General features: G+C 41.8%; 1 protein-coding gene across 4 annotated transcripts; it reads left to right on the forward strand.

Annotated features, from left to right (window-relative positions):
- MAP3K8 (mitogen-activated protein kinase kinase kinase 8) lies at positions 1–25,269 on the forward strand. 4 transcript variants are annotated; one of them, XM_079769328.1, is made up of 9 exons: positions 1–297; positions 2,558–2,799; positions 5,267–5,625; positions 11,645–11,812; positions 14,422–14,683; positions 16,292–16,398; positions 21,363–21,515; positions 23,052–23,298; positions 24,209–25,269. In XM_079769328.1, exons 3-9 carry the CDS (start codon positions 5,290–5,292, stop codon positions 24,337–24,339), a joined length of 1,404 nt encoding a protein of 467 aa, XP_079625454.1. In that variant the 5' UTR covers positions 1–297; positions 2,558–2,799; positions 5,267–5,289; the 3' UTR covers positions 24,340–25,269. The 4 variants fall into 4 exon arrangements, with proteins under 4 accessions (XP_079625454.1, XP_079625456.1, XP_079625455.1 ...); XM_079769329.1 differs by lacking the exon at positions 1–297 and adding an exon at positions 449–639; XM_079769330.1 differs by lacking the exon at positions 2,558–2,799.
- Positions 25,270–27,571: the final 2,302 nt, after the last annotated feature.

Here is a 27,571-nt window from a genome sequence, read left to right on the forward strand (position 1 = left end):
GGGGAAATGGAAAGGGCGGGGAGGCGGTGGCTAGCACACGCTGCGCCGCCGCCGGGCCGGGTCAGACGCCGTGAGGCCGGGGCCATCGAGGACGGCCCGGGCTGGCTCGTTTGTCCGCTCCGGTCCCGACGACGCACCTCGCTCAGGAGCCGGTCGCCCAGGCTCCAGCCTCTGCCACCGCCGGACCTCGGGGCCCCAGCGCACCCGGCTCGGGAGGGCCGGCCACCCGCTGCGCCCCGAGCCGTCGGGGGCCCGTCCCTGGAGCGCCTGGCCTGCGGGGGAGAACGGAGGCCGCAGGTAACTCATTGTTCGGGGGCTCGGGAACGTCTTTCTGGCCTCAGCCCCCCGGGATACCCCAGAGGTTCACATCGGACAGGGAGGGTGTCCCCGGCGGGGTTGCAGACTCCCGGGCTCGGGGAGGTGAGGGCGTGCGGGCCGCCCCCACGGCGCGCAGCTGGAAAGCACCTTGCGCAAGGGTCTCCCGCGGCGGCTCGCGGCTCCGCCCCCCCCTCCTCCTTCCCGGATCCCCGGCTCGCGAGCCTCGCCGGCCGGGCAGTGCGCGGGGACGCTGAGACCGGGTCGCCGCCTCCCGCCGCTGCTTGTGCCTCCCGATCGCTGCGCTCTTCCTGCCCAGACCCGGTGAGTGCACCTCAGAGCCCGGGGGGCCCCGCTGCCATCGCCAAAGCGACGGGCGCTTTTCTGTCTACAAACCCTTTCAAAGCTCCTGGAGTCCTGAGGAAAGGGAGTGGGGGTGGGGGTTGGCGGAGCAGGGAGCAGTTTGAAGAGCTGAAACTTAATTTCATGCTTTTATAACTCGGTCAAGAAAGGGTACAGCAGAACACGAATGCCAGGCTTTTGGTCGAAGAATATTAGGAAGGGAAAAAGTTCTCTCACAGATGTTTCCCGGTGGTAATGCGATCCCAGGACCCCCGGAATTCTTCTAGTTCTGGGCGGAGAACATTGCTTAGAAGGCAGCACGGCTTGCACAGAGCTTATCCCAAAAGTTGATAGGGAAGGCCACCGCTGTCTTTCAATGAAACATTACTATGTCGGTTTCACTTTTGGAAAAGCATACTGTGCATTGATCCAGAATAAAAAGGCGACTCCAGATAAGAACAGGGAAAGAAACACAAACACAGCTGCTTTACATGTCTGTGGCCTAAATCTCAGGTATTTGCCAAGGAGAATATAATCTGATTCCACCAGATGCCCCCAACTCTAATGGATTGTATGTGTGCAACAGTTCTGGCAGATGCCCTTCAGGACCAAGGAAAATTGGATGGTTGAGGCATTAGAGATTTTGAAGCAGAGTGGCTGTGCTTCTATATAGCTAAAGCGTGTCATTCTGTGGCTTTAAAAAAAATACACACACACACACACACACACACACACACACACACACTGAGTGCCAATGTGCTAGTTTGGCAGAGAAATCTTTTAAATGGGAAGCAACACAGGTATGATCATCTTTTGTTAGGCCGACGTGATGCCCATAAACTTAGCCATTTTCATTCACACTTGTGAGGAAACCTTCAACTATGCAAGTAGCCATGACATTAATGTTTAAAAGTAGGGTTTCCTTTTGGCCTTATGGATGATTCCTGAAATAATTTGAAGCAAATAATTTTGTCTGTATTTGTTCATCTTTCCATTTCTAAACGTGGCATAGTACTTGGTTAAGAAGTAGGAATTTTATGAGGATTTTTATTGTAAACTGTGTGGGGAAGGGTCTCGATTGCTAAAGTAGAATACCTTCACAATCTACACTTTCTACATGGGTACTGATTATGAATACCTTGGAAATCATTAGCATATTGTCAGCGTAATTTAGGCTGAAAGTGCTGAGGCTCTTTGCAGGGGTATTTCATGGGCGGACTGGTCATTGGGCTTGCTTGGGGAGCACTGGTTTGCGTGAGAGGAGTCCTGCGTTGCTAAGGAATTATGCCTGGCTCCGAAAACAGTCTCAGTCATACACTCCTCCACCGGCTCTGCCCTCTTACCCTGCTTCCCTCCCTCCCGCCTCCCTCCTGTTCTGCTCCGCCTCCACGGTGAAGTTTAAGGGTGTATGTATTTAACCTCTGCCTTAGGTTTTACATATAAATACTTGAGACTTTCTGCAGGATTTAAAAACCATAACCTGTCTTTCCTCTTTGGATCTGCTGACTGGCTAGTAAACTGTATAGACCTTTTCCTCTCTTTCTTGAGTCACATTACTATTGAGAACTTTATTTTCTCTTAGGTCAGCCATTTGATAAGTAAATCCAGCAGCCTTGGAACTTTCCAGCCAGTGGGGTCCTAAGTCAGGCTATTTTTGTCTTAACTTCTGTTTTTCAGTAAATTCTACAAGTAGAAACTGAAACTAAATGGCTTGATGAAACCTAAGGCCAATGTTCCTCCCTTAACCATAGAAATTCCTTTCAGAACTCAACAGACTCCAAGCTTGTACAAGATCTCTCTGAGAGGAAGCTTCCTTTGCTTTCTGGATGTAACTGTGGTGATAACAACCATTAAAGTATTTCATAGGTTTCTGCCTTTTTTTCTTTGTCTTTTCTTTTAGATATAATCTTTACAACCTTACTGTGAAGAAGCTGGGGACTAGGTAGCCACATCCCATTTGCTGATAAGAAAGGAAGCCTAATGCAATATCTGCAAAGCCAGGTGGCTGACTCAGTCCTTGTGTCTTTTATGCACACAATAGCACTTACAAATGATACAGCTTATTTACTGTGCACCCGACTGACTTTGCACCAAGCACCTTGTGCACATGAGCTCCTTTAATCCTCACAGCCATCTTATGAGGTAGGTGCTGTTATGATTCCATTTAACAAATGGGGGAGTTGAGATACAGAGAGGCTAAAGTATTAGCCCAAGATCATGCAGACAATAAAAGAAGGGCCAATATTTGATACCAAGCAGTGTGAGTCTAGATAGAATGTCAGACTGCAGGATGCTGCTTTCTTTCTTGAGGCATAATTTGTTGGTAGTAGTGAGAATGGCACCAGGTGTTAAGACTGATGGGGACCTTGGTTCAGCAACCTCAGTACTTGAGTATTCCCAGTTTTGCCTATTGCTAGGCAAATGAGGCTCTCCACTCTGGTGACCCTGTATCGTCCTTGCTCTGAACTTGTCTAACTGCCTACCACAGATTCATATATCAGAAAATGAATGTGAAGTAAGTTAATGAAAAAGCAAAATTGTGTGATTCTTTTTTTTTATTTTTTATTAAAGTTATTGGGGTGACATCCTAATATATAAAAAGCCAGGGATCGTCATGACCAAAACAACCGTATGGACAGCTGAACACAGGCTGCGTGGGGCAACAAGTTTGGCAGGGGGGTTAGTGAGGGACGGCCAAACGACTGAACAGCAGGCTGCATGGGGCAACCAGGCCGGCAGGGGGGCAGTTGGGGGCGACCAGGTCGTTGGGGGTTGGCAGTTAGGGGCAACCAGGCCAGCAGGGGGGCAGTTAGGGGTGATCAGGCAGGCAGGCAGGCAGGAGAGCAGTTAGGAGCCAGTGGTCCCGGATTGTGAGAGGGATGTTCGACTGCCGGTTAAGGCCTGATCCCCAGGCTTAAGGGACCCCCCCCCCACACACACACACAAATTTTGTGCAACGGGCCTCTAGTTAGTTGATAAAATTATATAGGTTTCAAGTGTGCAATGCTATAATACATCATCTGTACATTTCGTGGTCTTTTCTGAAATGAAATTCACTGAGAGGCCAAGTGGCTGGGTGGTGAGTTGCCTGTGGAACATTTCCTGGTGTCTCCTACTGAGCTCCAGGTTAATGGAAGTCTGGCCGTTTTGTACTGAGTGTAGAATGTGTTAAAGGCTTGTGCTCTTCAGAGAGAGGCTGTGCTTTCAGGAACACAGTAGTTTAAGTAGACATACAGACCTCCAAATTCTCTTAAGTCTCTTAAACATTTTTATCTTTAATTCTTTAGAATAGAATTAAAATTCTGAGCATTATTGATTTTCCTTTTTCTCATTTGCAGATCCCCAGGTGTAGCACCTGATTTGTATATAAGAAATGAAATACAGTAGTGGCTAATTAGTTAGTTGGTCTTACTCAGGTCTTGCTTATGATAAATTTGGCTTTCCTGGCCTCTTCGTAAGATCACAACTTCTAGAGGGCCATTAATCTAGATATTAAATTAACCTTCTTAGAACCTTGTGATGTATGCTTTGTACTATTCAAAAATTCTGGTCTTTAAGCCAGTCAGTGAAAGATAAATACCACATGATCTCACTCATTTGTGGAATATAAAGAACATTATAAACTGATGAACAAAAACAGATACAGAGGCAAAAAAAAAAAGCACCGAACAGACTGTCAAACTACAGCGGGAAGGCTGGGGAGGGTTGGGGAGGTTAAGAGATCAAACAAAGGACTTGTATGCATGCATATAAGCATAACCAATGGACCCAAGACACGGGGGCGGGGGGGGGGGAGGGGCAGGGAGATGAGGGCATGTGTGTGTGTGTGTGGCGGGGGGGGGGGGGGGGGGGGGGGGGGGGGATAGGGGAGGCCTGAGGGAGGTCAATGGGGAAAAAAAGGAGACATGTACTACTATTTGTAATACTTTAAACAATAAAATAAAATTAAAAACATTCTGGTCTCTAGAAAGGACAGATGAAAGAAAGAAAAGAGAGGACAGCTGATTCACAGATTAAAGAATCTTCCCCTTTCTCATACTCATTGCTGACCGAAGGAAGATTTGAGGCTTGTCCCACGTCTAAGTGATTTGCATTAGAATTATCCCTGAAACTTGACCTACTATCATCAATTTGCTTAAATTTAAATCCATTTACATGCTTCTGGCTTCAGGGCCTGAATTTTATTTGGTAAAGTAGTACTTTTTCTTTAAGGGCACCTGATGCAGAAAAGCCACAGAGACCATGCTGGGAAGATTGCCCCCTTGGGGGAGTAGCTGGGTTGGAAGCTGTAAAAAGCCAGGAGCCTTAATTCCCAGGATTCCTGAGCTGCTCTTATTCCTGTTTATGTTTCGTGAAAGTTTGTTTTCAGTGGCTATGGCTGATGCCACTAACTCAGTAAGTGAGTAAGGAATAAGCTGTTCGGATCTCAGGTTTCCCCTCTGCAAGCGAGCAAGCTGGACTAAGGTTATCTAAGGTCCCTTTCTCTGTCCACTTAAATTCACACACCTATAGACACAGCCCTCATTTTTTAAACAAAGGCGTATAGAAGCCCATTGATTTCAACTGCTAATACAAATATAGTAAACACAGTATTTGTTTTCTTTTGCAGACTCTCCGAAAAGCACAACAGTAATGGAGTACATGAGCACTGGAAGTGACAATAAAGAAGAAATTGATTTATTAATTAAACATTTGAATGTCTCTGATGTAATAGACATTATGGAAAATCTTTACGCAAGTGAAGAGCCAGCGGTTTACAAACCCAGTCTAATGACCATGTGTCAAGACAGCAATCAAAACGAGGAAAATTCAGAGTCCCTGCTGCTCAGTGGCCAAGATGTGCCTTGGTTGTCATCGGTCAGATATGGAACTGTGGAGGATTTGCTTGCTTTTGCAAACCATATATCCAATACCGCAAAGCGTTTTTATGGACACCGACGACAAGAATCGGGAATTTTATTAAATATGGTATGTTTTCTTCCTGATCAATTGAGTGCTGCAGCTTCGTTTAATGGAGAGTGGCATTTGAATTTGGGTTAGACTGGTTGCCAGGTATGATTTTTAAAAAATGTAGTATCTGTAAGAATCTTCAGGTTGAAGGTGCAAAAAGAATCCTCATTAAAAGTTTCACTTAAACAATTTTTAGTAGTAGTTCTACAAAAAGGGAATGAAGAAGAGTGTCTTTTAATTTAACAGTTCATTAAAAAGCTCCTTCATCATTTAGGCAGAAGAGAAAGGTTTAATGAGAATCCTTTTTCTGAGAGGGAAATAAAAACTTTGTCTTCAATTAGTATTTTTGAAAGCTGAATTTTTTGCTCTTGTCACATATGGAATTTTCACAATATCAGTACTGGCTAAATTCAATTTTTGCAGAAATGTATTCTGTAGGCAGTAAATAGCTATCTACAGATTCACTCTCTTTAATTGGTAAAGTATGGATGACAAATGATGTATTTGCTTGTCATTCCAAGTATGCAAATAATCCAAAATATTGTGACAACACTTTGTTGCCACAAGAATAGGTCAGGTGATGTGTTTAGGTGTGCCTGGGATTCTCTTAGTCTCTTAATATGTCAAAGGTGAATGTAGGTGCTGGCTAAAGGTGATCTAATTTTTTAAAAAGAATAATTTACAAAGGAGTAGGGGGTAACTTGCAAACATGCTTATTGATGAAAGTGACTCCCTTGCCTTTGGTGCATCTAAATGGCAAAATGGCTAATGTGGGGAGAAGGCCAGTGCTGAACAGTAGAGTCTGGACTTAATTATTTTGTTTTTATTGCATACTGCATTCGTTCAATTTAAAACAACACAGTGACTTGGGTCAGCTATATAGTGAATTGTTTTGTTAGAAGCCAGTTGTGTTCATCTGTAGCTCAGTTTGGAGGAAGATTACATTTTGCATAGTTGTGTGACTTACTTTGTATTTAATAGTTGACAAAGTACTTCACCTTGAGAATATTACTTTTGCTAATCATTGAACTGGAAGCAATACCTGTTTTTCTTAGCTTAAATACAGCTGGAGAACTCTGGTTCAAAATTATGTATAAGTCTATAATGACAAATGTAATTGTTTATGCATTTCTTTTTTTAACATATTTGTGTGTCAAAATAGACATTTTAAAAGAAAACATGCAGAATAAACAAATTCCTCTTGCTTGTAAATCTGTAGAGACTTAGGTACATTTCCCCTGGTCCATCAGACTGGTGAGAGACAGGACATAGACCTTCATAGGGAATGTACAGAAGGGAATTCAGGAAAATTATGAGGAGTTTAAACAAAAGCTAATGCAGAAAAAGAGAAGTTAAGACATTTAAAGGAAGTGAAAATTTTAGATCAACTAAGGGTAAGAGTAAAATGACATTTCCTGCCATCGAGCCTATAACTGTAAATGAACAAATCTATATTTAGAGAAAATTTAAGACTAGGACATATCAGAAGACAGGGATCTTGAAAACTTTAAAAAGGTTTTTTGTTTTAAAAATGATCAAGACCATAAAATATGAAGCAAGAAGACTTAAAAACAAAATAGAATAACAGGAAAAACTTAAAATCCACAGGAATTGACTGTGCCTCACTGGTCGATGGCTTGGGGGCTGTGGTTGACATTTCTGTCACTGACCTTAAGGATCAGATAAATCCCGGTGACTGCTATAACCTATCCAAACTCTGTGTTTCATGAATAATGGCATAGAAATCATGACTTTCCATTCCTGATCATAGCTAGTTTGAGTGAGATGCTATAGGAGGTAAGGTTTGCTTTTAGCACCTCTTCATCCTCACATCATGGTCTCCTTGGAACCATCCTGTGGTCAAGACCGTTCTCTTTCCACGGTCTTCACCCTAATACTCTGTCAAAACTTTTTTCTTTTGGGCTTCATTTGCTGGTCTGTCTCTCTGCTTTACAAAACGACAGCTAATTATCTACCAAACAGATTGGTTCCATGGTAAGATCTATTTATAAGTATATCTCTCCATGGACCAAATTCTTTCATTCAAGTGAATGTTAGACATGGCTGGAATATCCACAGTCTATTAGGTGCTTTTCTAGATGCTAGAGATACAGTAGTGAACTGTGCTTTTTGGTAGCTTACTTCCTGGTGATTGTAAGAGGCAAGTAAACAGGCAATTATAATGCAGCTACATCATGATTGCTGTGGGGTTGGTCAGGCAGAGTACCTCACACAGCCATGAGATGGGGTAGGTCGGCCAGGAGATTGTCAGAGATGCTTTCAAGGAGACTTGATGCCCAAGTTATTGAGTTAGAGTCAGCCAGATGAAGGGGATGGGGAGCTGAGAGTGTTCCAGATGAAGAGAATAGCATGTGCAAAGGCCAGAGACATAGAGACATGGTGTCTTCCAGGCATCCAACCACCACAATGCCTGTAGAGTTAATCAGTTAATGAGGGTGGAGGAACAGGAATGACAGAAATATCCTGAAGCACAGGCATGTTAAATGGTGGTTTGCAGGTGTGTGTTCTTTTCCTAAAAATATTTCATAAAGATTTCACCAACTTCCAGCAGGACAAGGGAAGAAACTTTAGGAGACTATCATAGGGGTTGCTTTGTGTAAGAGTGCCACAAGTTATTTATAAACTTTATAATCTAGACCAATTCATAATAACCTGATCTGGGATGAAGAACCTAAAATGGTTTTCAAATACTTGACTCTGGTGATGGGGCGCTGGAGGACCCAGATGTGGGTGTGAGATTCTGCATGCTGTTCCTCAGGGTTAGTCATGGGGTCCCAGCTTCTCAGGGATGGAAAAACCTTAAAGTTACCGAGTTAAATCCTCCTCTGTCTGAAGCTTGGATCACCGCCCCCCATTCATCATCTCCAATAATTGCTGGAGGATTTTGGTCTATGCTTGATAATCTCCTGTGATGAAGAGTTCAAGATGTAGTGGGGCATTTAATTTCCTATTTGGCCAGTTCTTATTGTAAGACAGTCCTTCCTTCAATAAAACTAAAATCCATCTCTGACTCTTCTTAGTCCTATTTGTATTCTTTGGCCATCAAAAGGTAAATGTGATGAGTAGTGGTGAAGACTGCAGGCTCATTAATTAAAGTTCTTGCATATGTATCTCAGCTCTGAAATGGATTAGTTATATGACCTTGGACTAGTTATCACACCCCATCTGTGCCTCAGTTCACTCATTTGTAAAATGGGTAACATGATAGCACTTATCTAGAGCATTGTTGGTAGAACAAATGATGAAGGCACAGGACCTGTTTACACACAGTGAGTGTTGAAAGAACACAAGCCATTTTGGTATTTGTTGCATGTAACTGTTCTTTTCCTTCCTTGTGACTATCCTGTCAATATTTTAAAAATTGCATGTTCCCCACATCTTCTCTCCTCTTTCACAAACACGACTCATTGTGTCTTCTACTTCTCATGTATTTTAGTGTCAGGTTCCATCATCATCTGGATAGCGCCCTCTGAAGTCAATCAAGCCTGTGCTGTGCCTGTCTTGTAGCCCCGAACACGAACATGGCGGGCCATTTGTGGTGTGGCCAGCCAGTTGTGCCTCTGTTCTAGAGAATATGCGCTTAATATAGCCCAAGGTCGCATCCATTTCATAGCAGCCGCATCACACAGTTCCCTCAGGGGATTTGTTTTCACTGAAGTACCTAAGGATTTTTCTGAAGTGTTGGTCCTGGCCCAGTGTTATCTGGTTTCTGTCATAGTGATCCGGAGCTTATAATGTCCGCACTTGAAGAAGGCTTTGATCATTTGAAGAATTGGCAGAGATAAGCAGCACAAAGATCCACAAGATTATTTGGTAGAGCCCCCTAGAAAGAAGGGGTGAAAAACATCTCAAACCCAAATAGGGAAGGTCTAGGGCCAGGGGAAAAACCAGGGACTGTGCAGAACTGCAAAGGGGTCAGCACTTGCCATCAGAGGTGGCCGTGGAGAACTTGAGGGGCATTCAGAAGGGATCCCTGGAATGTGGGAGATTGTGACATGGAGGTGAAGGTACCTGCAGGATTTGATCCAAAGAGGGTAAGGTGTGCTCAGTGACATGTAAACATAGGCTCTAATAACTGGGTTTTGATCATGGCTCAGCTTTAATGATAGCTTCCTGGAAGATAAAAGGCTCTTATCCAAAGACTAGGAGTGGTGGCTTTAGGGGCAGACAGCCCCAAGTTTGAATCCTGACTCTGTCACTAACTAGTGAGTTACTTAACCTCTGAAGCCAGTTTTCTCATCTGTAAAATGGAGATAAAAATAGTACTTACTGCGTGGGACTGTTGTGAGACTTTGATGAGGTAATGTTAAAGTACTGAGCACAGTGCCAGGCTGATAATTAGCACTCAATATATGGCTGCTATTATTATTTTTTTGTCCTCTTAGATAGAATAAGAGACACTGGGTCACATTGTATTAAAACAAATTTTGGTTAAACAAAAGTAAAGCTTTCATGAAAGTGAATTAAACACTGAAGTGGATGACTGAGAGGCTACAGTGTAAATATTTAATGGCAAGAAAGGCAGTATTCAGGTATGATTGAATGCAGTGAGCATGGTTCCGTCTAAATGTGGAAGGGGACTAGATTCATCACGTTCTTTGCTGTAAAAAGAGACCCCCAGTAACTTGAGGTGACACACTTCTTGAAAGGAGGTCATATTTCAAACAAGCCAAGCCTGTGGTCTGTCCTCAGTCATTTCCCCAGAGCTCTGCACAGAATCCTGCACAGAGGCCATGCTCAGTAAACATTGAATTTTTCAATGTACTGACTTCACATTTCTAAATGTTAAGAGTTCTGTTTCATTCCCTGACTAATAGTGAGCACAGCTGCTTGTGGACTGTGCGGCTAGGCTTAGCAATAGTGGAGCCTGAGTGAATAACCCTGTGGTTCCTAGAACCATTCCCGGAGCAGAGGCCTGTGAGGAGCCCGCGTCTGCACATGAATCACGTGTCCATTCTTTCCTCCTGTGGTCTGCAGTTCCCTCTTTGCTTCGCCTGTACGTGAAATAACTTGATGTTGCCCTGATGGTTTCATAATTCCCAAATTCATAATCTGAAGTCATTATTACTAATTATACTTACAAGAAAAACTTGTATTTTTGAGACACTTTATCTCTTGAAAGAACACTTTAGCGATATTTTAGGCCTGTACTCCAGGTCAGCTCCTGTGGACTGCCTTATTAATTTGTTTTAATTTTAATTATTTCTCTTTTTAATTGTTTACTCTCTCAAAATCAACAGAGACTTTATGTGCAGTAAAACACACAGATCTTAAGTGTGCAGTTTGATGAGTTTTGATAAATGCACACACTTGTAACCCACACCGCTGTCAGACTATATCCCTTAATTTTTGAGTGGACTGGTTTCAAAATCTCTTGTCATGAACTCTTGGAGGTTAGGGATCATCTATCTCTTGCACAGCAGCCCCCTCAGCCCCAAATACTGTGCTTGGCACATACTGTGCACTCAGTAAATATTAAATGAGTAAGTAGACGAGAAATAATTCCGCCCTTACTTTATTTAGGTAGCACTGTCAACTCATAGCTCTGGCATAACACATTATTTTCCAGAATCCTCCATGATCATCAGTTTATTTCCACACTCTCTCTATATGCATCATGTCTGAGTAATAGCTATGTGGACTAACAGGTTAGTGCATTTTAATTGGGAGCAAGTCAACTTGCTGGCACAGTTTATATTTATGCAATCTTTATTTTCAGCCTCTTGGACACAGTAGTCATGCTCCCTTAGATAAATTATTTTTAAAGTTCTATTTGGCAATGAATGACTCCCGGGTAGATGGAAATCTGATCAGGTCTGACCAGGGATGGATGTGTTTCTGTTACATGCTTTCTCTGTCTTGGCTGAAACTCTAAATATAGTCTGTACACTGTTATGATTACACACAGTGACAATGCGTGTAGGAATGCAATCTAAAGTAACCAGTTTTTAAAGGGCTGGTCTTAGAAAAGGATTTTGCTGGAATTCTCACCTTACCACATTTTTATTTATTGTAGGTAATCACTCCCGAAAATGGACGCTATCAAATAGACTCTGATGTTCTCCTCATCCCCTGGAAGCTGACGTACAGGAATATTGGCTCCGATTTCATTCCTCGGGGGGCCTTTGGAAAAGTGTACTTAGCACAAGATATAAAAACTAAAAAAAGAATGGCATGTAAACTGGTATGTTCTTTATAACCAGACAGAGTGAACTGCATTGCATTATTCAAAACTTGTTGGCCTTTGACTAGATCCTGTCTAAGGTTGCCCTATCCAAAAGCATCTGTGTTTTATGGATTTGCTTGCTCCTGGGGCCATTCAGCCCCTAAATCTGCCCAAGTACATAGTTGATTTTAATCTAGTTTGCCATGATAAAGAAAGAAAGTGCTGGCTAACTGAGCACCAGTTTGGATAACATCATCTCTCTAGTGGTGGGCTGGGTAGAGGGGAGCTCTCCTGCAGAGCCTTGTGCTGCTCCTTTAATCCACCCCCTGGGGAGCGGACCAGGCAGGGAAGCAGAAGCTGGGAAAGGCTTCCCAGGATTGCAGGTTAAAGGGCTGAACTTAAATAGGCCATTCTTGAAAAGATCCCATCTCTTCTGATTAACCAGTTATTGGTGAGGTGCCCCCACTTTGGAAGAGTGTTTGGCAGTATCTACCCTAAGCTGAACATGCACAAGCCTGATGGCCCAGCAATTCTACCCCATAGGCATGTGCACGTGGTCACCGAAAACTATGTACTAGAATGTTCATGGCAGCACTATTTGTAATCGTCCCAAACTGGAAAGTTTCCAGTTGCTGAAATGTGGTATATTGACACAATGGAATGTTGAATAGCCAAGAAGATAAATGACTTATAATGATAATAACGTAGATGAATCTCATAATCATTATGTTGTACTAAACCAGCCAGACACAAAATATGATCTACAGTATGAGATTCTACTTATATAAAGGCCAAAAAATAGGCTCACCAAATCCATGCTGTTGGAAATGAGGTTAGTGGGCTCCCTTGAGGAGCAGTAACTGGAGGGGTCCAAAGGGGTCTCTGGGTGCTGGTAGAATTCTTCATCTAGATGTTGGTTATATGGGTGTGTTCAGCTAATAATGCATTGAGTTTGGTACTTAACTAGTTTTACACTTTTATGAATGTCTGTTTTATTTTAAAATATTTTAAAGTGCAATAAAATAAACTCACTTGATTTAACAAAAATAAAATAAATAATTACTGAATATCATCTCAGTCTCTGTTATCATAACTAAAAGACTGACAATATGTTGGCTTTATTTGTTCCTTCATAAAGATTTGGTAGAATATCTGGTATTAGAAGGAAAAAACCAGGTGTCATAATAAGCCACTTGAAGCTTGCAATTAGAGAGGATATATTCATGTTCTTTTAAAAACATCTGGTGACATAAAGATCTTAGAACCAAAATGTCCTGTGTTTCAGTTTCATCATAAAAGGCATGGGAAAATAGCTTTGTGGGTTTGCTTTCCTTATTAATACTTATATTTAATTTTTAAGCTATATATTTTTTCTTAAAAAATAAAAACATATAAGATGATTAACAACCCCAGACAGATTTAGAAGAGGGTAGGCTTAATAAATGAGATCCCTTTTCTTGAGGGAACTACTGTTAATGGGTTCTTATATGTACCCTTCCAGAAAGTCTCTATGGACTTATTCTTGTATAGTTAATTTTTTTTTTAATTTTTACAAATGGAGACATAATATATGTACTTTTGTGTCTTGCTTTTTTTCATCTAACACTATATTTTGGAGACACGTCATATCTGTCTGAACTGAAAGATTTACTTCTTTCTTTATTAATGACTTGATTTTCTGTAGAATGGATTCTCAGTGCTTATTTTAAATGCATTGATAGAGCATGAGCTGTAGAACCAAAGACATTATTTTATGACATGAAATATTGAAAATATGACCTAAAATCTAAGTGCTATCGAAATTACATCCTATATAATAAAAGGGTAATATGTAAATTGACCCTAATGACAGAACGACCAGAACGACCGCTGGACCAGTCACTATGAGGCGCACTGACCTCCTCTTGGTTTCTTTCCCCAGCTGGCAGGCTCTGATTGCCTGATGGCCACCCGCTGCAGGGGCAGGGCAGGGGAGCAGGCAAGAACAGCCAACATCTCAGTTCCTTTCCCCCTGGCCATCAAGCACCAATCACCCGATAGCGAACAGGGAACTGGGGGTGGGTGGTGTTGGGGACGGGGCCAACTGCAGGCAGCTGGGGAAGATGGCCCTGATTGCAGGCCAGGCTTAGGGACCGTACCCATGCACGAATTTCGTGTGCCAGGCCTCTAGTATATAAAAGATAAGAAATTAGCTCTTTTAATTCAATCATAAATATTTATTTGATTGGATTTCTATAATCTAAATGAAAATAGTAACTTATACATGCTTGTGTTTTTTATTTTCTTATTTTGAATTGCTTACCTAAAGCTGATATAAAGTAAAGTCAGATCTCAAGTCAACTTTATTTTAACTAAGCAGTACAATTTTATGCAGATCAGGGTATCCTTGAGGGCATTGATTTGTCTTCTGATCTGTGGGTTGACCTAAATTACTGTCATCTCTTGGCATCTGAGGGGGATTGGTTCCAGGAAACCCCAAAGATACCAAAATCCTCAGATGCTCACATCCCTTAGTTGGACCTCCGTATCAGTGGGTGCAGAACCTGCTGATACGGAGAGCCGACTTTATATATATTTTTCATTGTCCTGGGGTTGTTTAGAATCTTACTGGTATTTTTGTGTTTTAGATCCCAGTGGATCAATTTAAGCCATCTGATGTGGAAATCCAGGCTTGCTTCCGGCATGAGAACATTGCTGAGTTATATGGCGCAGTCCTATGGGGTGAAACTGTCCATCTCTTCATGGAAGCAGGCGAAGGAGGGTCTGTTCTGGAGAAACTGGAGAGCTGTGGACCAATGAGAGAATTTGAAATTATTTGGGTGACAAAGCATGTTCTCAAGGGACTTGATTTTCTACACTCAAAGAAAGTGATTCACCATGATATTAAACGTGAGTTATCCTTGGATATGTACCTTTTCGGCTTCATGAGACTAGTTAGGAGGCAAATGGGCTCTTTCCTTCAATCTCAGGAGTCTTAATGGCCGGGCAGGGCACACAGCTCCCTTGGAGCACCTTGCCCTTTCCATCACTGTGCTTCTGAACACCTTTGAGAATCAAGAGGGGGAACTTTCAGTGTCATAAGGAAGGGTGATTATCCAATTGTGGAAAAGACTAGAGCCACACTTCTATTAAGTACTGCCTCTGGCTTTTAAAATACTAATTTACTTAGAAACACACACATACAGCCACATCTTATTGAGAAACAAATAGCTTTTAAGTTTTAAACATCAATTTGGCAATAGTTCATTCAATAAGCCTTCATTGACTGCTTTCTAGGGGTAAGGTGAGGAAATTGCAAGAGAGACCCACTATGGATCCTTAATATCTAATGATAAATAGGAGTGACAGTACTTTTACTGAAAGAAAAAAAGGGGGTATTTTACTTATTTTTTTAGAAAGTGGCTTAATAATAGTATGTTTATATCATAGAATTGGGAATGCAAGCTCTTGAGCATTAATGTGTTTTTTCTAGCTTTATTGAGATATAAGTGACATATAGCATTGTGTAAGTTTAATGTAATGATTTGACATATATATGTATTACAAAATGATTACCACAATTAGGCTAGTTATCACATTCATCACCTCACGTAGTTATAATTATTTTTTGGTGGTGAGAACTTTTAAAATCTACCCTTTTAGCAACTTTCCATTATACAATATGGTGTTGTTAACTATAGTTATGATGTTGTATGCCACATCCCCAGGACTTATTCATCTTATAACTGAAGTTGGCCACATTCACTCATTTCCCCCACCCACTGGCTCTGGTAGTCACTAGTCTGTTCTGTTTCTATGAGTTTGGTTTTTTTAGACTCCACATATAAGTGAGATCACTTAATATTTGTCTTTTTCTGTCTGACTTATTTTACTTAGCATAATGCTCTCAAAGTCCATCCAGATTGTCACAAATGGCAAGATTTCCTTCTTTTTTATGGCTGAATAATATTCCATCACACACACACACACACACACACACACACACACACACACACACACACACTGTATATCACATTTTCTTTTTTTAAATATATATTTTTATTGTTGACAGTATTACAGATGTCTCCCATTTCCCCCTCTTCACCCCCCCCCCCTGCCTAGCACCTTCCCCCCTCAGGTCTTCAGTACCCTATTATTGTCCGTGTCCATGGACTATGCATATAAGTATATAAGTTCTTTGGTTTATCTCTCCCTGTCCCCCCCACCCCACCCCCACATTTAGGTATGTCAGTCTGTTCCATGCATCCATGCTTCGGTCTTATTTTGTTTCTATATCTTGGTTGTTGTACCTTTAACATTATTAGTAGCTGCAATCATTTACGTCCATATGGGCTGAATTCTTGACAGACCTGAAGTGATTTTTACCTACACACTCAGCCTCCTCTTGAATATATTACATCCATTTCAGTAGGGAAAACATTTCAATCTATTCTAATTTGGGACTTGTTTTAGATAATGCTTTCATTTTATTTACTAAAAATTTTCCTCTCTTTATAGCTAGCAACATTGTTTTCATGTCCACAAAAGCCGTTTTGGTAGATTTTGGCCTAAGTGTTCAAATGACTGAAGACATCTACTTTCCTAAGGACCTCCGTGGAACAGAGGTATGATTATATTCCCACAAGAATGATTGATATCTTATTAAGAGTAAAAGCAAAAAAATGTCTATTATTACTGCAGAAAGGACAAAGAAGGGGAGAAAAGCCATTGCATTAAATTTTTATCATCATTGGAACATGTTTAATGAGTACTTTCTCTGTGCCAAGTATTCATTTTAGCACTTTAAATGAATTATATTTTTTAATCCTCACAACAATTCTATTATTGGTAAACACTGTTATTATAGGCAAATATTATTATGATTCCCATTTTACAATAAGGAAACAAGATTGAAGAGATTAAAATCAAGTGCCCAAAGCTTCTCAGCTACCTAAAGATCTGGAACTTGAATCCAGTTTTTTTCTGAGTCTAAAATCTAAGATCTAAACACTGTATAGCTTGTTAATATAACAAATATATATATTCTTAGTTTAACTGATAATATTGATTTGGTTCATTTACAGCCATCATTTTTATGGTCATTGATAATATTTATTAAGAACTGACAACATTTTAGGCCAAACTTTAATCATAGGGATCCTATAATAAACCTCATTTATTATAGCATAAATAAATCTTATTGAAGATATGAACTAGTAATAATACTTATATTTGTGAAGAAAAATAAAGCAAAACCAAAACAAAACTTTCTTGAATCTAAATGAGATTCAGAGAAATGCATTCATGGGCTTTCAAATAATATATTAATTTAACATTCACATTGTTAAACTTGAATAGTGGATTCATGTAGTGAGTGTCTCCTGATCATCTGCTGTATGGCAGGCCGTTGTAGGTACCAGGGATGAAATATGGGACAAGGTCATTAAGGATCATGCCCTTGGTGGTACTTTTTGGTGAAAGAAGCTATGTTAAATGACCTGAATTTATTAACAGATCGAAGAGTTAGTTCACTGTTGCATATGATGGACAATGAGGGATAAAACTGGGAAGGTAAATGGGTACAGTAGTTGCCTCTCTCACCGTTGTCCACTATGGTAGGTGCTTAACTATCAGCCACCCAGCCCCATGCCCTTCTCTCTATTGGAAGTGCCCCCAGAAAATGGAGAGAGGGCACTTGGCTGTATCTGTACCTGAAGATTACCAGGTTAGTCTTAGCGTTCAACCAAATAACAACCCGTAGTCTAGCTGGTAGATATATTGATTGCACTGAACTCAATTGCAATGCAAAAAATAAATAAATATTTATTTCAAAACGTGATTTTGTAAGCCTTTCTTAACTCTCAGAGCAAAGACTCTCCTGAGCAGCAGAAGAAATCCTTGTTTTTGCTGATATTACTGAAGTTATTCTGGAAAATATTTGAGAGAAAATTCTTGATAGTCATCTTTGAGCAGAATAATATTCAGAGGAGAAAAACTGCATACTTTTTAAAAAATATTTTAGTCACACTTCTTAAGAATACTTCACCAAAGCACAAAATCTAAGACTTACTACTTAGACATGTTTTTTTGCGGGGAGAATTTCCAGCATATTTTGCATTAGTCAGAAGTGTAGATATGTGACAGTGTACCATTTTTTCCTGGAACCAGCTTGAGAAACAAACTATTTATGGTATTAAAGGTGGAAAATACCTTTTTCTTCCTGGCAGTGTGATCAAATTGAACATTTTGCAATGTCTGGAGGAAGACGTGCCCTTTCTGGGATTCTCTGGCAGAAAAAGGATGTGTGTCTGAGTGTAAGATAATAACGTAGTGTTCACTCCTGAGCAGTATATGGGTTAAGTTATTTTCACCAAACGTAAATTGTTTTTTATGAATTACTAAACTGGCTTTGGTGTTTAGTGTTTATAGTTATAAACTCTCTTCTAATCAACCTGCATTTTAATATCTGTATGGTACTCAGGAGCGGAAATTTGACAGTGAGCAAGGTTGTGATGTCACCAGTGAAACCTTTCAGCAAGCTTGTTTTTAACCTCATAGTAAAGAGCCAATAAGGGGTAGTGAATCAAAGTCAAGCATGCACATTTGCTTTTGTTAGAATTTGTTCACTTGGTGACTTCATAGCTGAACATGATTTTTGACTCCTGCAATATATGCAGACTGGCACCCCACCTTGGCTGAAGCGCTCCCTTGATCAGCCTGTCCCTTCTACCTGTACATAGTTCCTCAGTGCAGACACTGGTCACCTGTGTTTGATACCTCTCTCTCTCTCTCTCTCTCTCTCTTACTCTCTCTCTCTCTCTCTCTCTCTCTCTCTTAACATTTACATTCAGAACATTATATTGTAACCACATAATACATACAGGGGTGGGCAAAAGCAGGTTTATAGTTGTGAGTACGTGAAACACAGAGTTTATTCTTGTATTATTATTTATTCATTATTATAATATTTATTTGTGTTACAACTATAAACTTACTTTTTTTTTTTAAATTTTTTATTGAGGTATTATATGTGTATATATCTTACCATTACCCCCCCACCCCACACCCACACTTGCCCTCACCCCCCAGAGTTTTGCGTCCATTGTTTATCCTTATATGCATGCATACAAGTCCTTTGATTGATCTCTTATCTCCCCCACCTCTCCCTAACCTTCCCCTTGTAATTTGACAGTCTGTTTGATGCTTTACTGTCTCTGTATCTATCTTTTTGTTCAAGTTTATAATGTTCTTTATTATCCATAAATGAGTGAGATCATGTGGTATTTTTCTTTCATTGACTGACTTATTTCACTTAACATAATGTTCTCCAATTCCTCCCAGGTTGCTGCAAATGATGAGAATTCCTTCTTTTTTATGGCAGCATAGTATTCCATTGTTATAAACTTACTTTTGCCCACCCCTGTATACAGGGTATATATTCAATTTATTGTTTTTAATTACACGGTGCAGAGAAAGAATAAATAATGAATATAAATAGCTAATTAGTTATAGCATGGTACTTAAAAAAAAAAAGTTTATTTTCTTCTGATTTGGTGTTTGGTCTTTATGTAAGTTAATACACACACACACACACACACACACACACGTCTCTTTCCCGTTGTAATAAATGTGCTGAGAGGTGAGTGCCTTAACCCCTGACATGACATCTAGGTTCCTTTGTGTCAGTGCCCATGCCTGAGGGCATGCCACTCAGAGAGCCTCACCCAGGTCCCACCTGGCCTGTTTCATGTCTTCAGTCAGCCAGCCTGCAGAGTCTTTGATCACCTTACCCTGCTGCCCTGGCTCTTACAGAACTTGAGGAAGCAGGAGCTCTGAGCCATTGAGCCATGTAGCTCTGAGAGATCTGCCTGAGGGGTTGCAGCCAGGTCACCAGGTGGACAGGACACCGCTGTCCCCAAATGTATAGTCACATGGAGTCTGCAGAGCCCCATTGCACAGCTGCTGTTGGTTCCACCAACAGTACATATTTTGCCTAATCCTTCTATTGCAGGGAGGAAGTGGGCATCTCCTACTGACAGTTAATTCTCCCCACTGCATTTATTTTATAACTTTGTGATTATATTTAGTAAGAAAGTCTTTTAGGGTCTGTTTTTGCTTCAGGGGAAGTTTGAGAACAAGGAGCTTGGTTGGCCAGTTTGCTGAGAGGGAGAGAGGAAGGGAGGGAGGGAGGGAAGGATCGAGAGACAGATAGATGATAGATAGATAGATAGATAGATAGATGATAGATAGATAGATAGATGATAGATGAAAAGCAAGCCAGCCCAGAAATGTGTTGTAGGAAGAAGTTGAGCAGGGTTTGGATGAGGAAACTGGTCAATTTCTCCCGTTTTTGTAAGCCAGTTCTTTACTTCTTTATTCTGAAATGTATTCTGGGAACACTTACCCCCTTCTCAATATTCAAATAACGGACAGTATAAAAATTCCTTAAGAGTTAAATCTTATTAATTAGGATATGCCTGGACCAGCCACAAATCCAGATCATTGGACACCAGTTTTGTTCTTGTTTTCTCTTTTTTAGGTTTAGAAACAAACACTTCTTAGAGAAACTATTTCTAAACCTATCCCTACTTTCCCAGCTGCAACTCATGAAACCAAATTGAACTTTCACAGTGTTAACAAGGCCTTGAATATTTGGTCACTGAGCTACATAGGAGGTAGAAATAATAAGTAGCTCATAGAAATGACTAGTTAGGATCACATTTAAAACACTGCACTTTTTTAAAAAAAATATATTTTATTGATTTTTTACAGAGAGGAAGGGAGAGGGATAGAGAGCTAGAAACATCGATGAGAGAGAAACATCGACCAGCTGCCTCCTGCACACCCCCACGGGGGATGTGCCCGCAACCAATGTACATGCCCTTGACTGGAATCGAACCTGGGACCTTTCAGTCCGCAGACCGACGCTCTATCCACTGAGCCAAACCGGTTTCGGCTAAAACACTGCACTTTTTTAAATTTTTATTTTATTTTATTGATTTTCTACAGAGAGGAAGAGAGAGGGATAGAGAGTTAGAAACATCAATGAGAGAGAAACATCGATCAGCTGCCTCCTGCACACCCCCTACTGGGGATGTTCCCGCAACCAAGGTACATGCCCTTGACCGGAATCGAACCTGGGACCCTTCAGTCCGCAGGCCGATGCTCTATCCACTGAGCCAAACCGGTTTCGGCAAAACACTGCACTTTTTAAAAGTTCTTCTCTTCCAAGTGATCAGTGTTAAAACCATGTGGATTTTGCCGACTTTTATTATTTAAATTTTATTACTGCAATTTAGTGACAAACATGAGGTGTAGAAGAATATTTGTAGTGTTCATTTAAATAGGAAAGGAACTGTTGTTTTAGCAGAAACATGCATCAGTGCTTTTCAGAACTTCGATGAACCAGGTCGCAGGTGCCTGTTACTCTCTTTAGCTCATGGGACATGGCAATGGCGCTCTCATGAAGGGATGAAGCGGGCAATAGATATGGTAGCAATGGATGAGCCAGCTTCCAGAACTGGATTAGGGAAATGGAAACCCAGACGAGCGAGGGGTGTCAGACTGATGTTTTCTGCTTCTTTTTCAGATTTACATGAGCCCAGAGGTGATCCTGTGCAGGGGCCATTCAACCAAAGCCGACATCTATAGCCTGGGGGCCACGCTTATCCACATGCAGACGGGCACCCCACCCTGGGTGAAGCGCTACCCTCGCTCAGCTTATCCCTCCTACCTGTATATAGTAAGTGGGGGGTCAATGAGGGCTGCTGAGCTGGGCTGGTTTCCACCTGTTCAGGAGTGCTTCACTCCTTTCTGAGTGGATGGGAGTGAGCTATGGCCCAATGGGGAAGCCCCATTCTCACAAAGAGGGCATTGCTATTTTAGTGGGAACTTACTAAAATGTACATTGGGCATTAATTATATGCTATTCTGTTAGACATCCTATATAATAAAGATGTAATATGCAAATGGTTGTTACTCCGTGAAGTGTAATGACCGACCACGTAACGACCGGATCAGGGATCAGCAGGAGGGTGGGGCAGCGAGCTACAAGCGGGCAGCAGAGAGCTACCGGAGGGGACAAGGCAGCAAGCTATGACGGGGGGTGCAGGGGGAAGGGGGGAGCTACAGGAGGGCGGGGCAGTGGGCGGAGAGCTACTAGAGGGCGGCAGCGAGCTACTGGCGCACGGATTCGTGCGCAGGGCTACTAGTCTATATATATAAAAAGCTAATATGCAAAGTGTCCCCTTGGGAGTTTGACTGGGAGACTGGGAGTTCCATCGCTCGCTATGATGTATGCTGACCACCAGGGGGTGGCGCGGAATGAAGGAAAGCCCCAGCTGGCAGCTGGGGAAGGAAGGCCCTGGCCAGCAGCCGGAAGGAAGGCCCCAGACGGCAGCCGGAAGGCCCCGTTTGGCTCTGATCGCAGCCAAGCCTAGGGACCCTACCCATGCACTAATTTCATGCACCGGGTTTCTAGTGTAATAATAAAATGCCACTTAGTAGCCTCAAAGTAGCATAAATCTTTGAGCCAAAGCAGTTGTACATGTTCTTTGAACTCTTAAAAAAAAAAAAAGAAGAAGGTATTAGATTATAGATCCCCATGCCAGCTTGGCATGTAGTGAAACATGCAACTCCTATTTTACTGTGGAGAGATTCAGGAGCAGATACCTCCCCATTATGGCGTGGTGACCCTTGGACCACTGTTGAGATACACTGAGTGGCCAGATTATTATGATCTCTGAATGCATAATAATCTGGCCTCTCAGTGTGTATATGTATATGTATATGTATGTGTGTATATATATATATATATATATATATATATATATATATATATATTAGAGGCCCGGTGCATGAATTCGTGCATGGGTGGGGTCTGGCCAGCCTGGCCAGGGGGAGGGGACATGGGCAGTTGGCCAGCCTGCCTGCTGGTCAAACTCCTGGTCAAGGGGACAATTTGCATATTGGCCTTTTATTATATAGGATATACACTGAGTGGCCAGATTATTATGCGTTCAGAGATCATAATAATCTGGCCACTCAGTGTATAAAGCTGTCACTGTTTATTCAAACCTAGCTTGTATCTTTGCACTGAACCAAAAGACGGGTTTAATTCGGTGTCCTTAGGAAATTAAAGGGCAACTTGTTTCAGGGTATGAACTGTATTTGCTGCAGGTAGGAAACCAGTGACTTCCCAGGTCATGCTACTAGAATACTTTTCCTATTGAGGGTATGTTTTCATATATTGATGCTAAGATGGCTGGTTTGTTGATAGATCCACAAACAGGCCCCTCCATTAGAGGATATTGCGGATGACTGCAGTCCCGGCATGAGAGAGCTGATAGAAGCTGCGCTGGAGAGGAACCCCAATCACCGCCCCAGGGCAGCAGACCTTCTAAAACATGAGGCCCTGAACCCTCCCAGAGAGGACCAGCCACGCTGTCATAGCCTGGATTCTGCCCTCTTTGAGCGGAAGAGGCTGCTGAGTAGGAAGGAGTTGGAACTTCCTGAGAACATTGCAGGTACAGACACCCTGTTGTGTGCCCTGCCTCTGGCTTCCCTCCTTTTTGTCTACATCACACCACAGAAGGAACTGATGAAAGCACTTGAAAAAAAATGATTTATTGAGTGCCATAAATTGTTTGAGAAATTTCAGGAAGAATGTTAGCAAAAGCATTTTAAAAATGGCTAATTTACCAGCAAGCTATAACAGGTTTTTAGTGCAAATGTCGGCAACACAGTCATTGAGAAGTGCCTCTAACTTGCTTTTTTGCAACAGAGAATATCATATGCCTTTAAAAGCAAATCAGGCAAGATAGTTTTGCTGCTGGTAAAGAGTGGGGTTCTGTTAAATTGAGTTACGGTAAGCCACACCAGTCCTTGCTTGGAAACATCATGGCACTGCTCTGCCCCCATAAAATACTGAGTGTGAAGTCAATTTGCCTTTCTCTCTTCCTGTGCTTAAAATCTCTTTGTCAGCTATGAATCTTTCCCACTTAGGAAAATCAGTACATATTGCAGGAGCATTGAATGTGAGAGGAGAGGGGTTTCTATTTTTGTTATTAAAATCTGTGTCATTTTTACTCTGTTTAGATCCAAACCCAGATGTCAGGCCAGGAATGCTTGTTTGCCTTTCTGCTTCTTGTCTGACTTTTTCCATCTTTAAAGTGTATCATCTAGGATGTTGGAAAACATGCCAGGAATTCTAGTTAATTTCTTGCTGTATTGACTCTTTTTTGAACTCTTTTGTGTATGAAATCTGACACAAATTAGCCCATGGTGTTCAACTTTGTAGCTTTTTAATAAAACCAGGGCTTGACTGCTACTTCATTAAGTCCAACCTGTTACTTGTTTTTTTAGAAGGAATAAGTATGTATTATTGAACATGTTTCCTGGGCATTTATTTTAGTTTTTCAATGTTTCCCTTTTCAGATTCTTCATGCACAGGAAGCACTGAAGAATCAGAGATGCTAAAGAGACAACGTTCTCTCTACATAGACCTTGGAGCCCTGGCCGGCTATTTCAACCTTGTCCGGGGTCCACCAACGTTAGAGTATGGCTGATTGTCGTTTACTCTAAATTAATATTCAGCTTTTAACTCCTGGAGGCTAGTTCTGCTGATTCTACACAGGGGCTCGTCTAGTGAATTGTGCCACTTATTAGCTGGCATTGTGGGCTCCCATGACTCATGAATGTGATTCCACGTGGCTCCTGTGTGTTTTATTTGTGGAGCTGCCCTGTCTACCAGGTCTAAAAGTTCTCATTTCTCAGGTGGGGTGACTCAAGGGGAGGAATTAAGTGTTCCTAGAAGGATCATTTCTGGTGACTGATTTCATTCACTGTGCACTTTGCTCAAAATTTTAAAAATACCAATTACAAGAATAATATATTAGCCTAAAATTACTATTCTTGGTTCTAAATTAAGTCTGGGAACTTCATTTAACTCAGAATAGTTGTTTTGTATATATTAGTGTATATTATACGCCAACTCTTTGGGCTTTTGTCAGTAGATTATAGTTTAAGTTAAAGTCATTATATTTTGGGTGAATAGAGCAACTTGAATATTGTAGCAATAAGCTGAACTAGTGTCTTGCAAATGGCTAACTGATTAGTGAGGAGCCATCTGACAGCAGGCCACTAGTGATGGGTTCTATTATGTTCCTATGGAAACATTTTGTACTGTACATGCTATGCTTAAAACATTTAAAACATGATGTTTTGAATGTGGATAAAACTGTGTAAACCACATAATTTCTGTACATCCCAACGGATGAGAATGTGACCTTATGAAAACTGGAAACTTGTCAATTCTTACTGATGCTAATTTTGTAACTCTTATGACTCTATTTTCTTTTAAGCATTTGTATATAAAATAGCATACTATGTATGTTTTATATCAAATGCCTTCATGAGTCTTTCATATATACATTTTTAATATTATAAAATATGTGACTATATCTACTTATAGTATGTTTTTACATCATGCAAATGAAACCAACACTTTTATCCAATATGATTGGTCAAATCAACTGAATAAATTCAATATTTTGCCTTAATTATTGTGAAAGGTGTGATTCTAACCCGGGACTGAAGGGGGATTCCAGGGGTTGGGATATAGGTTGGAGGAGAACATGTATCATTAGGAGGCAAAAAATACTTGAAAGCTTTGCAAATTGTATGTATGCTCCTCTTCTATTGCCACTGTATCAAGCTGTTTTCATCTGGATTGGGTTGTGTTCCTTTGGTACATTGAGGTAAAAAAAATTGTAAGCCACTAGTTCAGGCTAAGTCTGGTTCTACTTTGGATCTTATTTTTCTACATTTATACTACTGTGAATATATACTTGCATGCTCTGTGCCTATTAGTGTTTGCCAAGTTAATAACTAAGTTGCCTTTGTACAAAGTAGTTTTCAACCACGCACACCAAATCCTAATGGAAACTGTTGATTGGGTCCATCATTCACTGAGTGAATCTATATATATAAAGAGGTAATATGCTAATTGGTCCTAATGGTGTCCCAGTCACGACCATTCAACAGGCTGCGCATGCACAGGAGCTGCTGGGCAGGGACGGGGGCGAGGACTTGCGCCACTGGGACATGAGGCTGCCACTGGGGGCAGCGCCCCCCCAGGCAGAGGCGCGTGTAGACCCACCGCGCCATTCGGCCTGGAGGGGGGCATCAGGACGGGCCATGGCAGGGCCTTGGCGAAGAGCTCTCAGCACTCCTGCACCGGGGTCTGAAGGCACAGAGAGGAAGGGAGAGCAGATGGGCCGTTAGGGGGTTTAGGCTAGGAGGGGAGAGCAGATAGGCAGTTAGGGGAATCAGGCCAGGAGGAGAGAGCAGTTAGGGCCATCAGGCTGGCAGGGGAGCAGTTAGGGGCATCAGGCCAGCAGCCAGGTGAGCGCTTAGGAGCCAGTGGTTCTGGATTGTGAGAGGGATCCCAGATTGGAGAGGGTGCAGGCCAGGCTGAGGGACCTGTGCACAAATTTTGTGCACCAGGCATCTAGTAGTAGTATACTTTAACACATGTTATGTAACACCTGCCAGACCTGTAATCTTCATAACACACATGTGAAAGATGTGTTGTTACCTCTGGTTTTATTCAGAGGGGAGAGCAGAGCAAGTAAAGAAACATCTGGTATTTGAACCGAGATCTTTCTGACTTCATCGCTTATATTCTTTCTCATGCTATGCTGCTTATAAATGATAGATCACTTCACTGCAAAGCAAGCATAATGCCCCCAATGGGACTCAAGTCTCTGAATAAGGGTGAGGTAGTTTAACCACAAAGTTAATGGAGCTTCAGCTTCGGGTCCTCACTTGCAGGGCCCCCTCCAAGAACCTGTGCCCACTTTCATATTATCCCTGATCAGGCCCAACAAAACCTGGGTCTGGGTCAAGGTATACAACCTTTGATGATTTTTACAAAAATGTAAATAGCCAATATGAATTGAGTTCTAGTTAACAAATTCCACTTGGAATATACTATTCCTTCTAAAGAAATTGGAGCAGTTGTGGAGAATTGGCAATGTTTTCCCCCCAAGATGTGACCGGTGGTGGTGGTGGCTGAGAAAGTGGTCATGAGAGAGTGAGGGGAGGTTCAGGGCTGGACCTGCGCACTGAGCACTTGCAGAGCTGTTGACCTTGGAAGCCAAGAGTTAAAGCTGGGTTAGGTCACCAGCTGGAGAATCAGCTTAATAGAAGTAATGAGGCCCTGAGTGGGTTCTGAGGAAAGCCATCACTCACCTCCTAAGATGAGCAGTGAGACTGCCAGGCTTGAGTGTACCTAGGACAGAATAGTTGCATCCTGAAATATGCCCACCTGCTGCAGGCAACAAGGTTTCTGATTGTGTGGTGGCATTGGGATGCATTGTGGAAAATAGATGGGGCCTTTCCAAGTTGGGTGTCAGAGATCATCTTGTCTCAGCCCCTTATGAGATAGATGAGTATGGAGACATGCTTGCTGGAGGTAACCAGACCAATGCTAGAGTGTCTTCTGATTATCATCACCCACTTGTGTTTGCCTGGAGATCAGCAAAATAGCCTGAAACAGATGATGAAGACCGTCTACCAGCAATGTGCTGGGCCCAAGGGGATTTGCCCAACCTTGGAGAGATGGGGATCAGCCAGTGCATCTATACTCCTAGAGCTAAGTTTACATTGCTATCTGACACGTCACTAAGCACCACAGTGGGACCTGACATCAGTGGAACTGATTTCTTTCACCCCCCTGTGTTCCTCCCTCGTGCATGTCCATTAGCCTGTCACCTGTCAATCTTTTATTGAGAGCAA

The sequence above is a fragment of the Cnephaeus nilssonii genome, assembly GCF_951640355.1.
Source record: "Cnephaeus nilssonii genome assembly, chromosome: 4".
In the NCBI taxonomy this organism is placed as follows: Eukaryota; Metazoa; Chordata; class Mammalia; order Chiroptera; family Vespertilionidae; genus Cnephaeus; species Cnephaeus nilssonii.

Excerpts from the sequence above, each read along its gene's own strand:
- MAP3K8 (XM_079769328.1), top strand. The coding sequence starts at position 5,290 with ATGGAGTACATGAGCACTGGAAGTGACAATAAAGAAGAAATTGATTTA. Across the intron at positions 11,813-14,421 it reads AAAGAATGGCATGTAAACTG|ATCCCAGTGGATCAATTTAA; the intron begins GTATGTTCTTTA and ends TTTGTGTTTTAG. Across the intron at positions 21,516-23,051 it reads ATCCCTCCTACCTGTATATA|ATCCACAAACAGGCCCCTCC; the intron begins GTAAGTGGGGGG and ends GTTTGTTGATAG.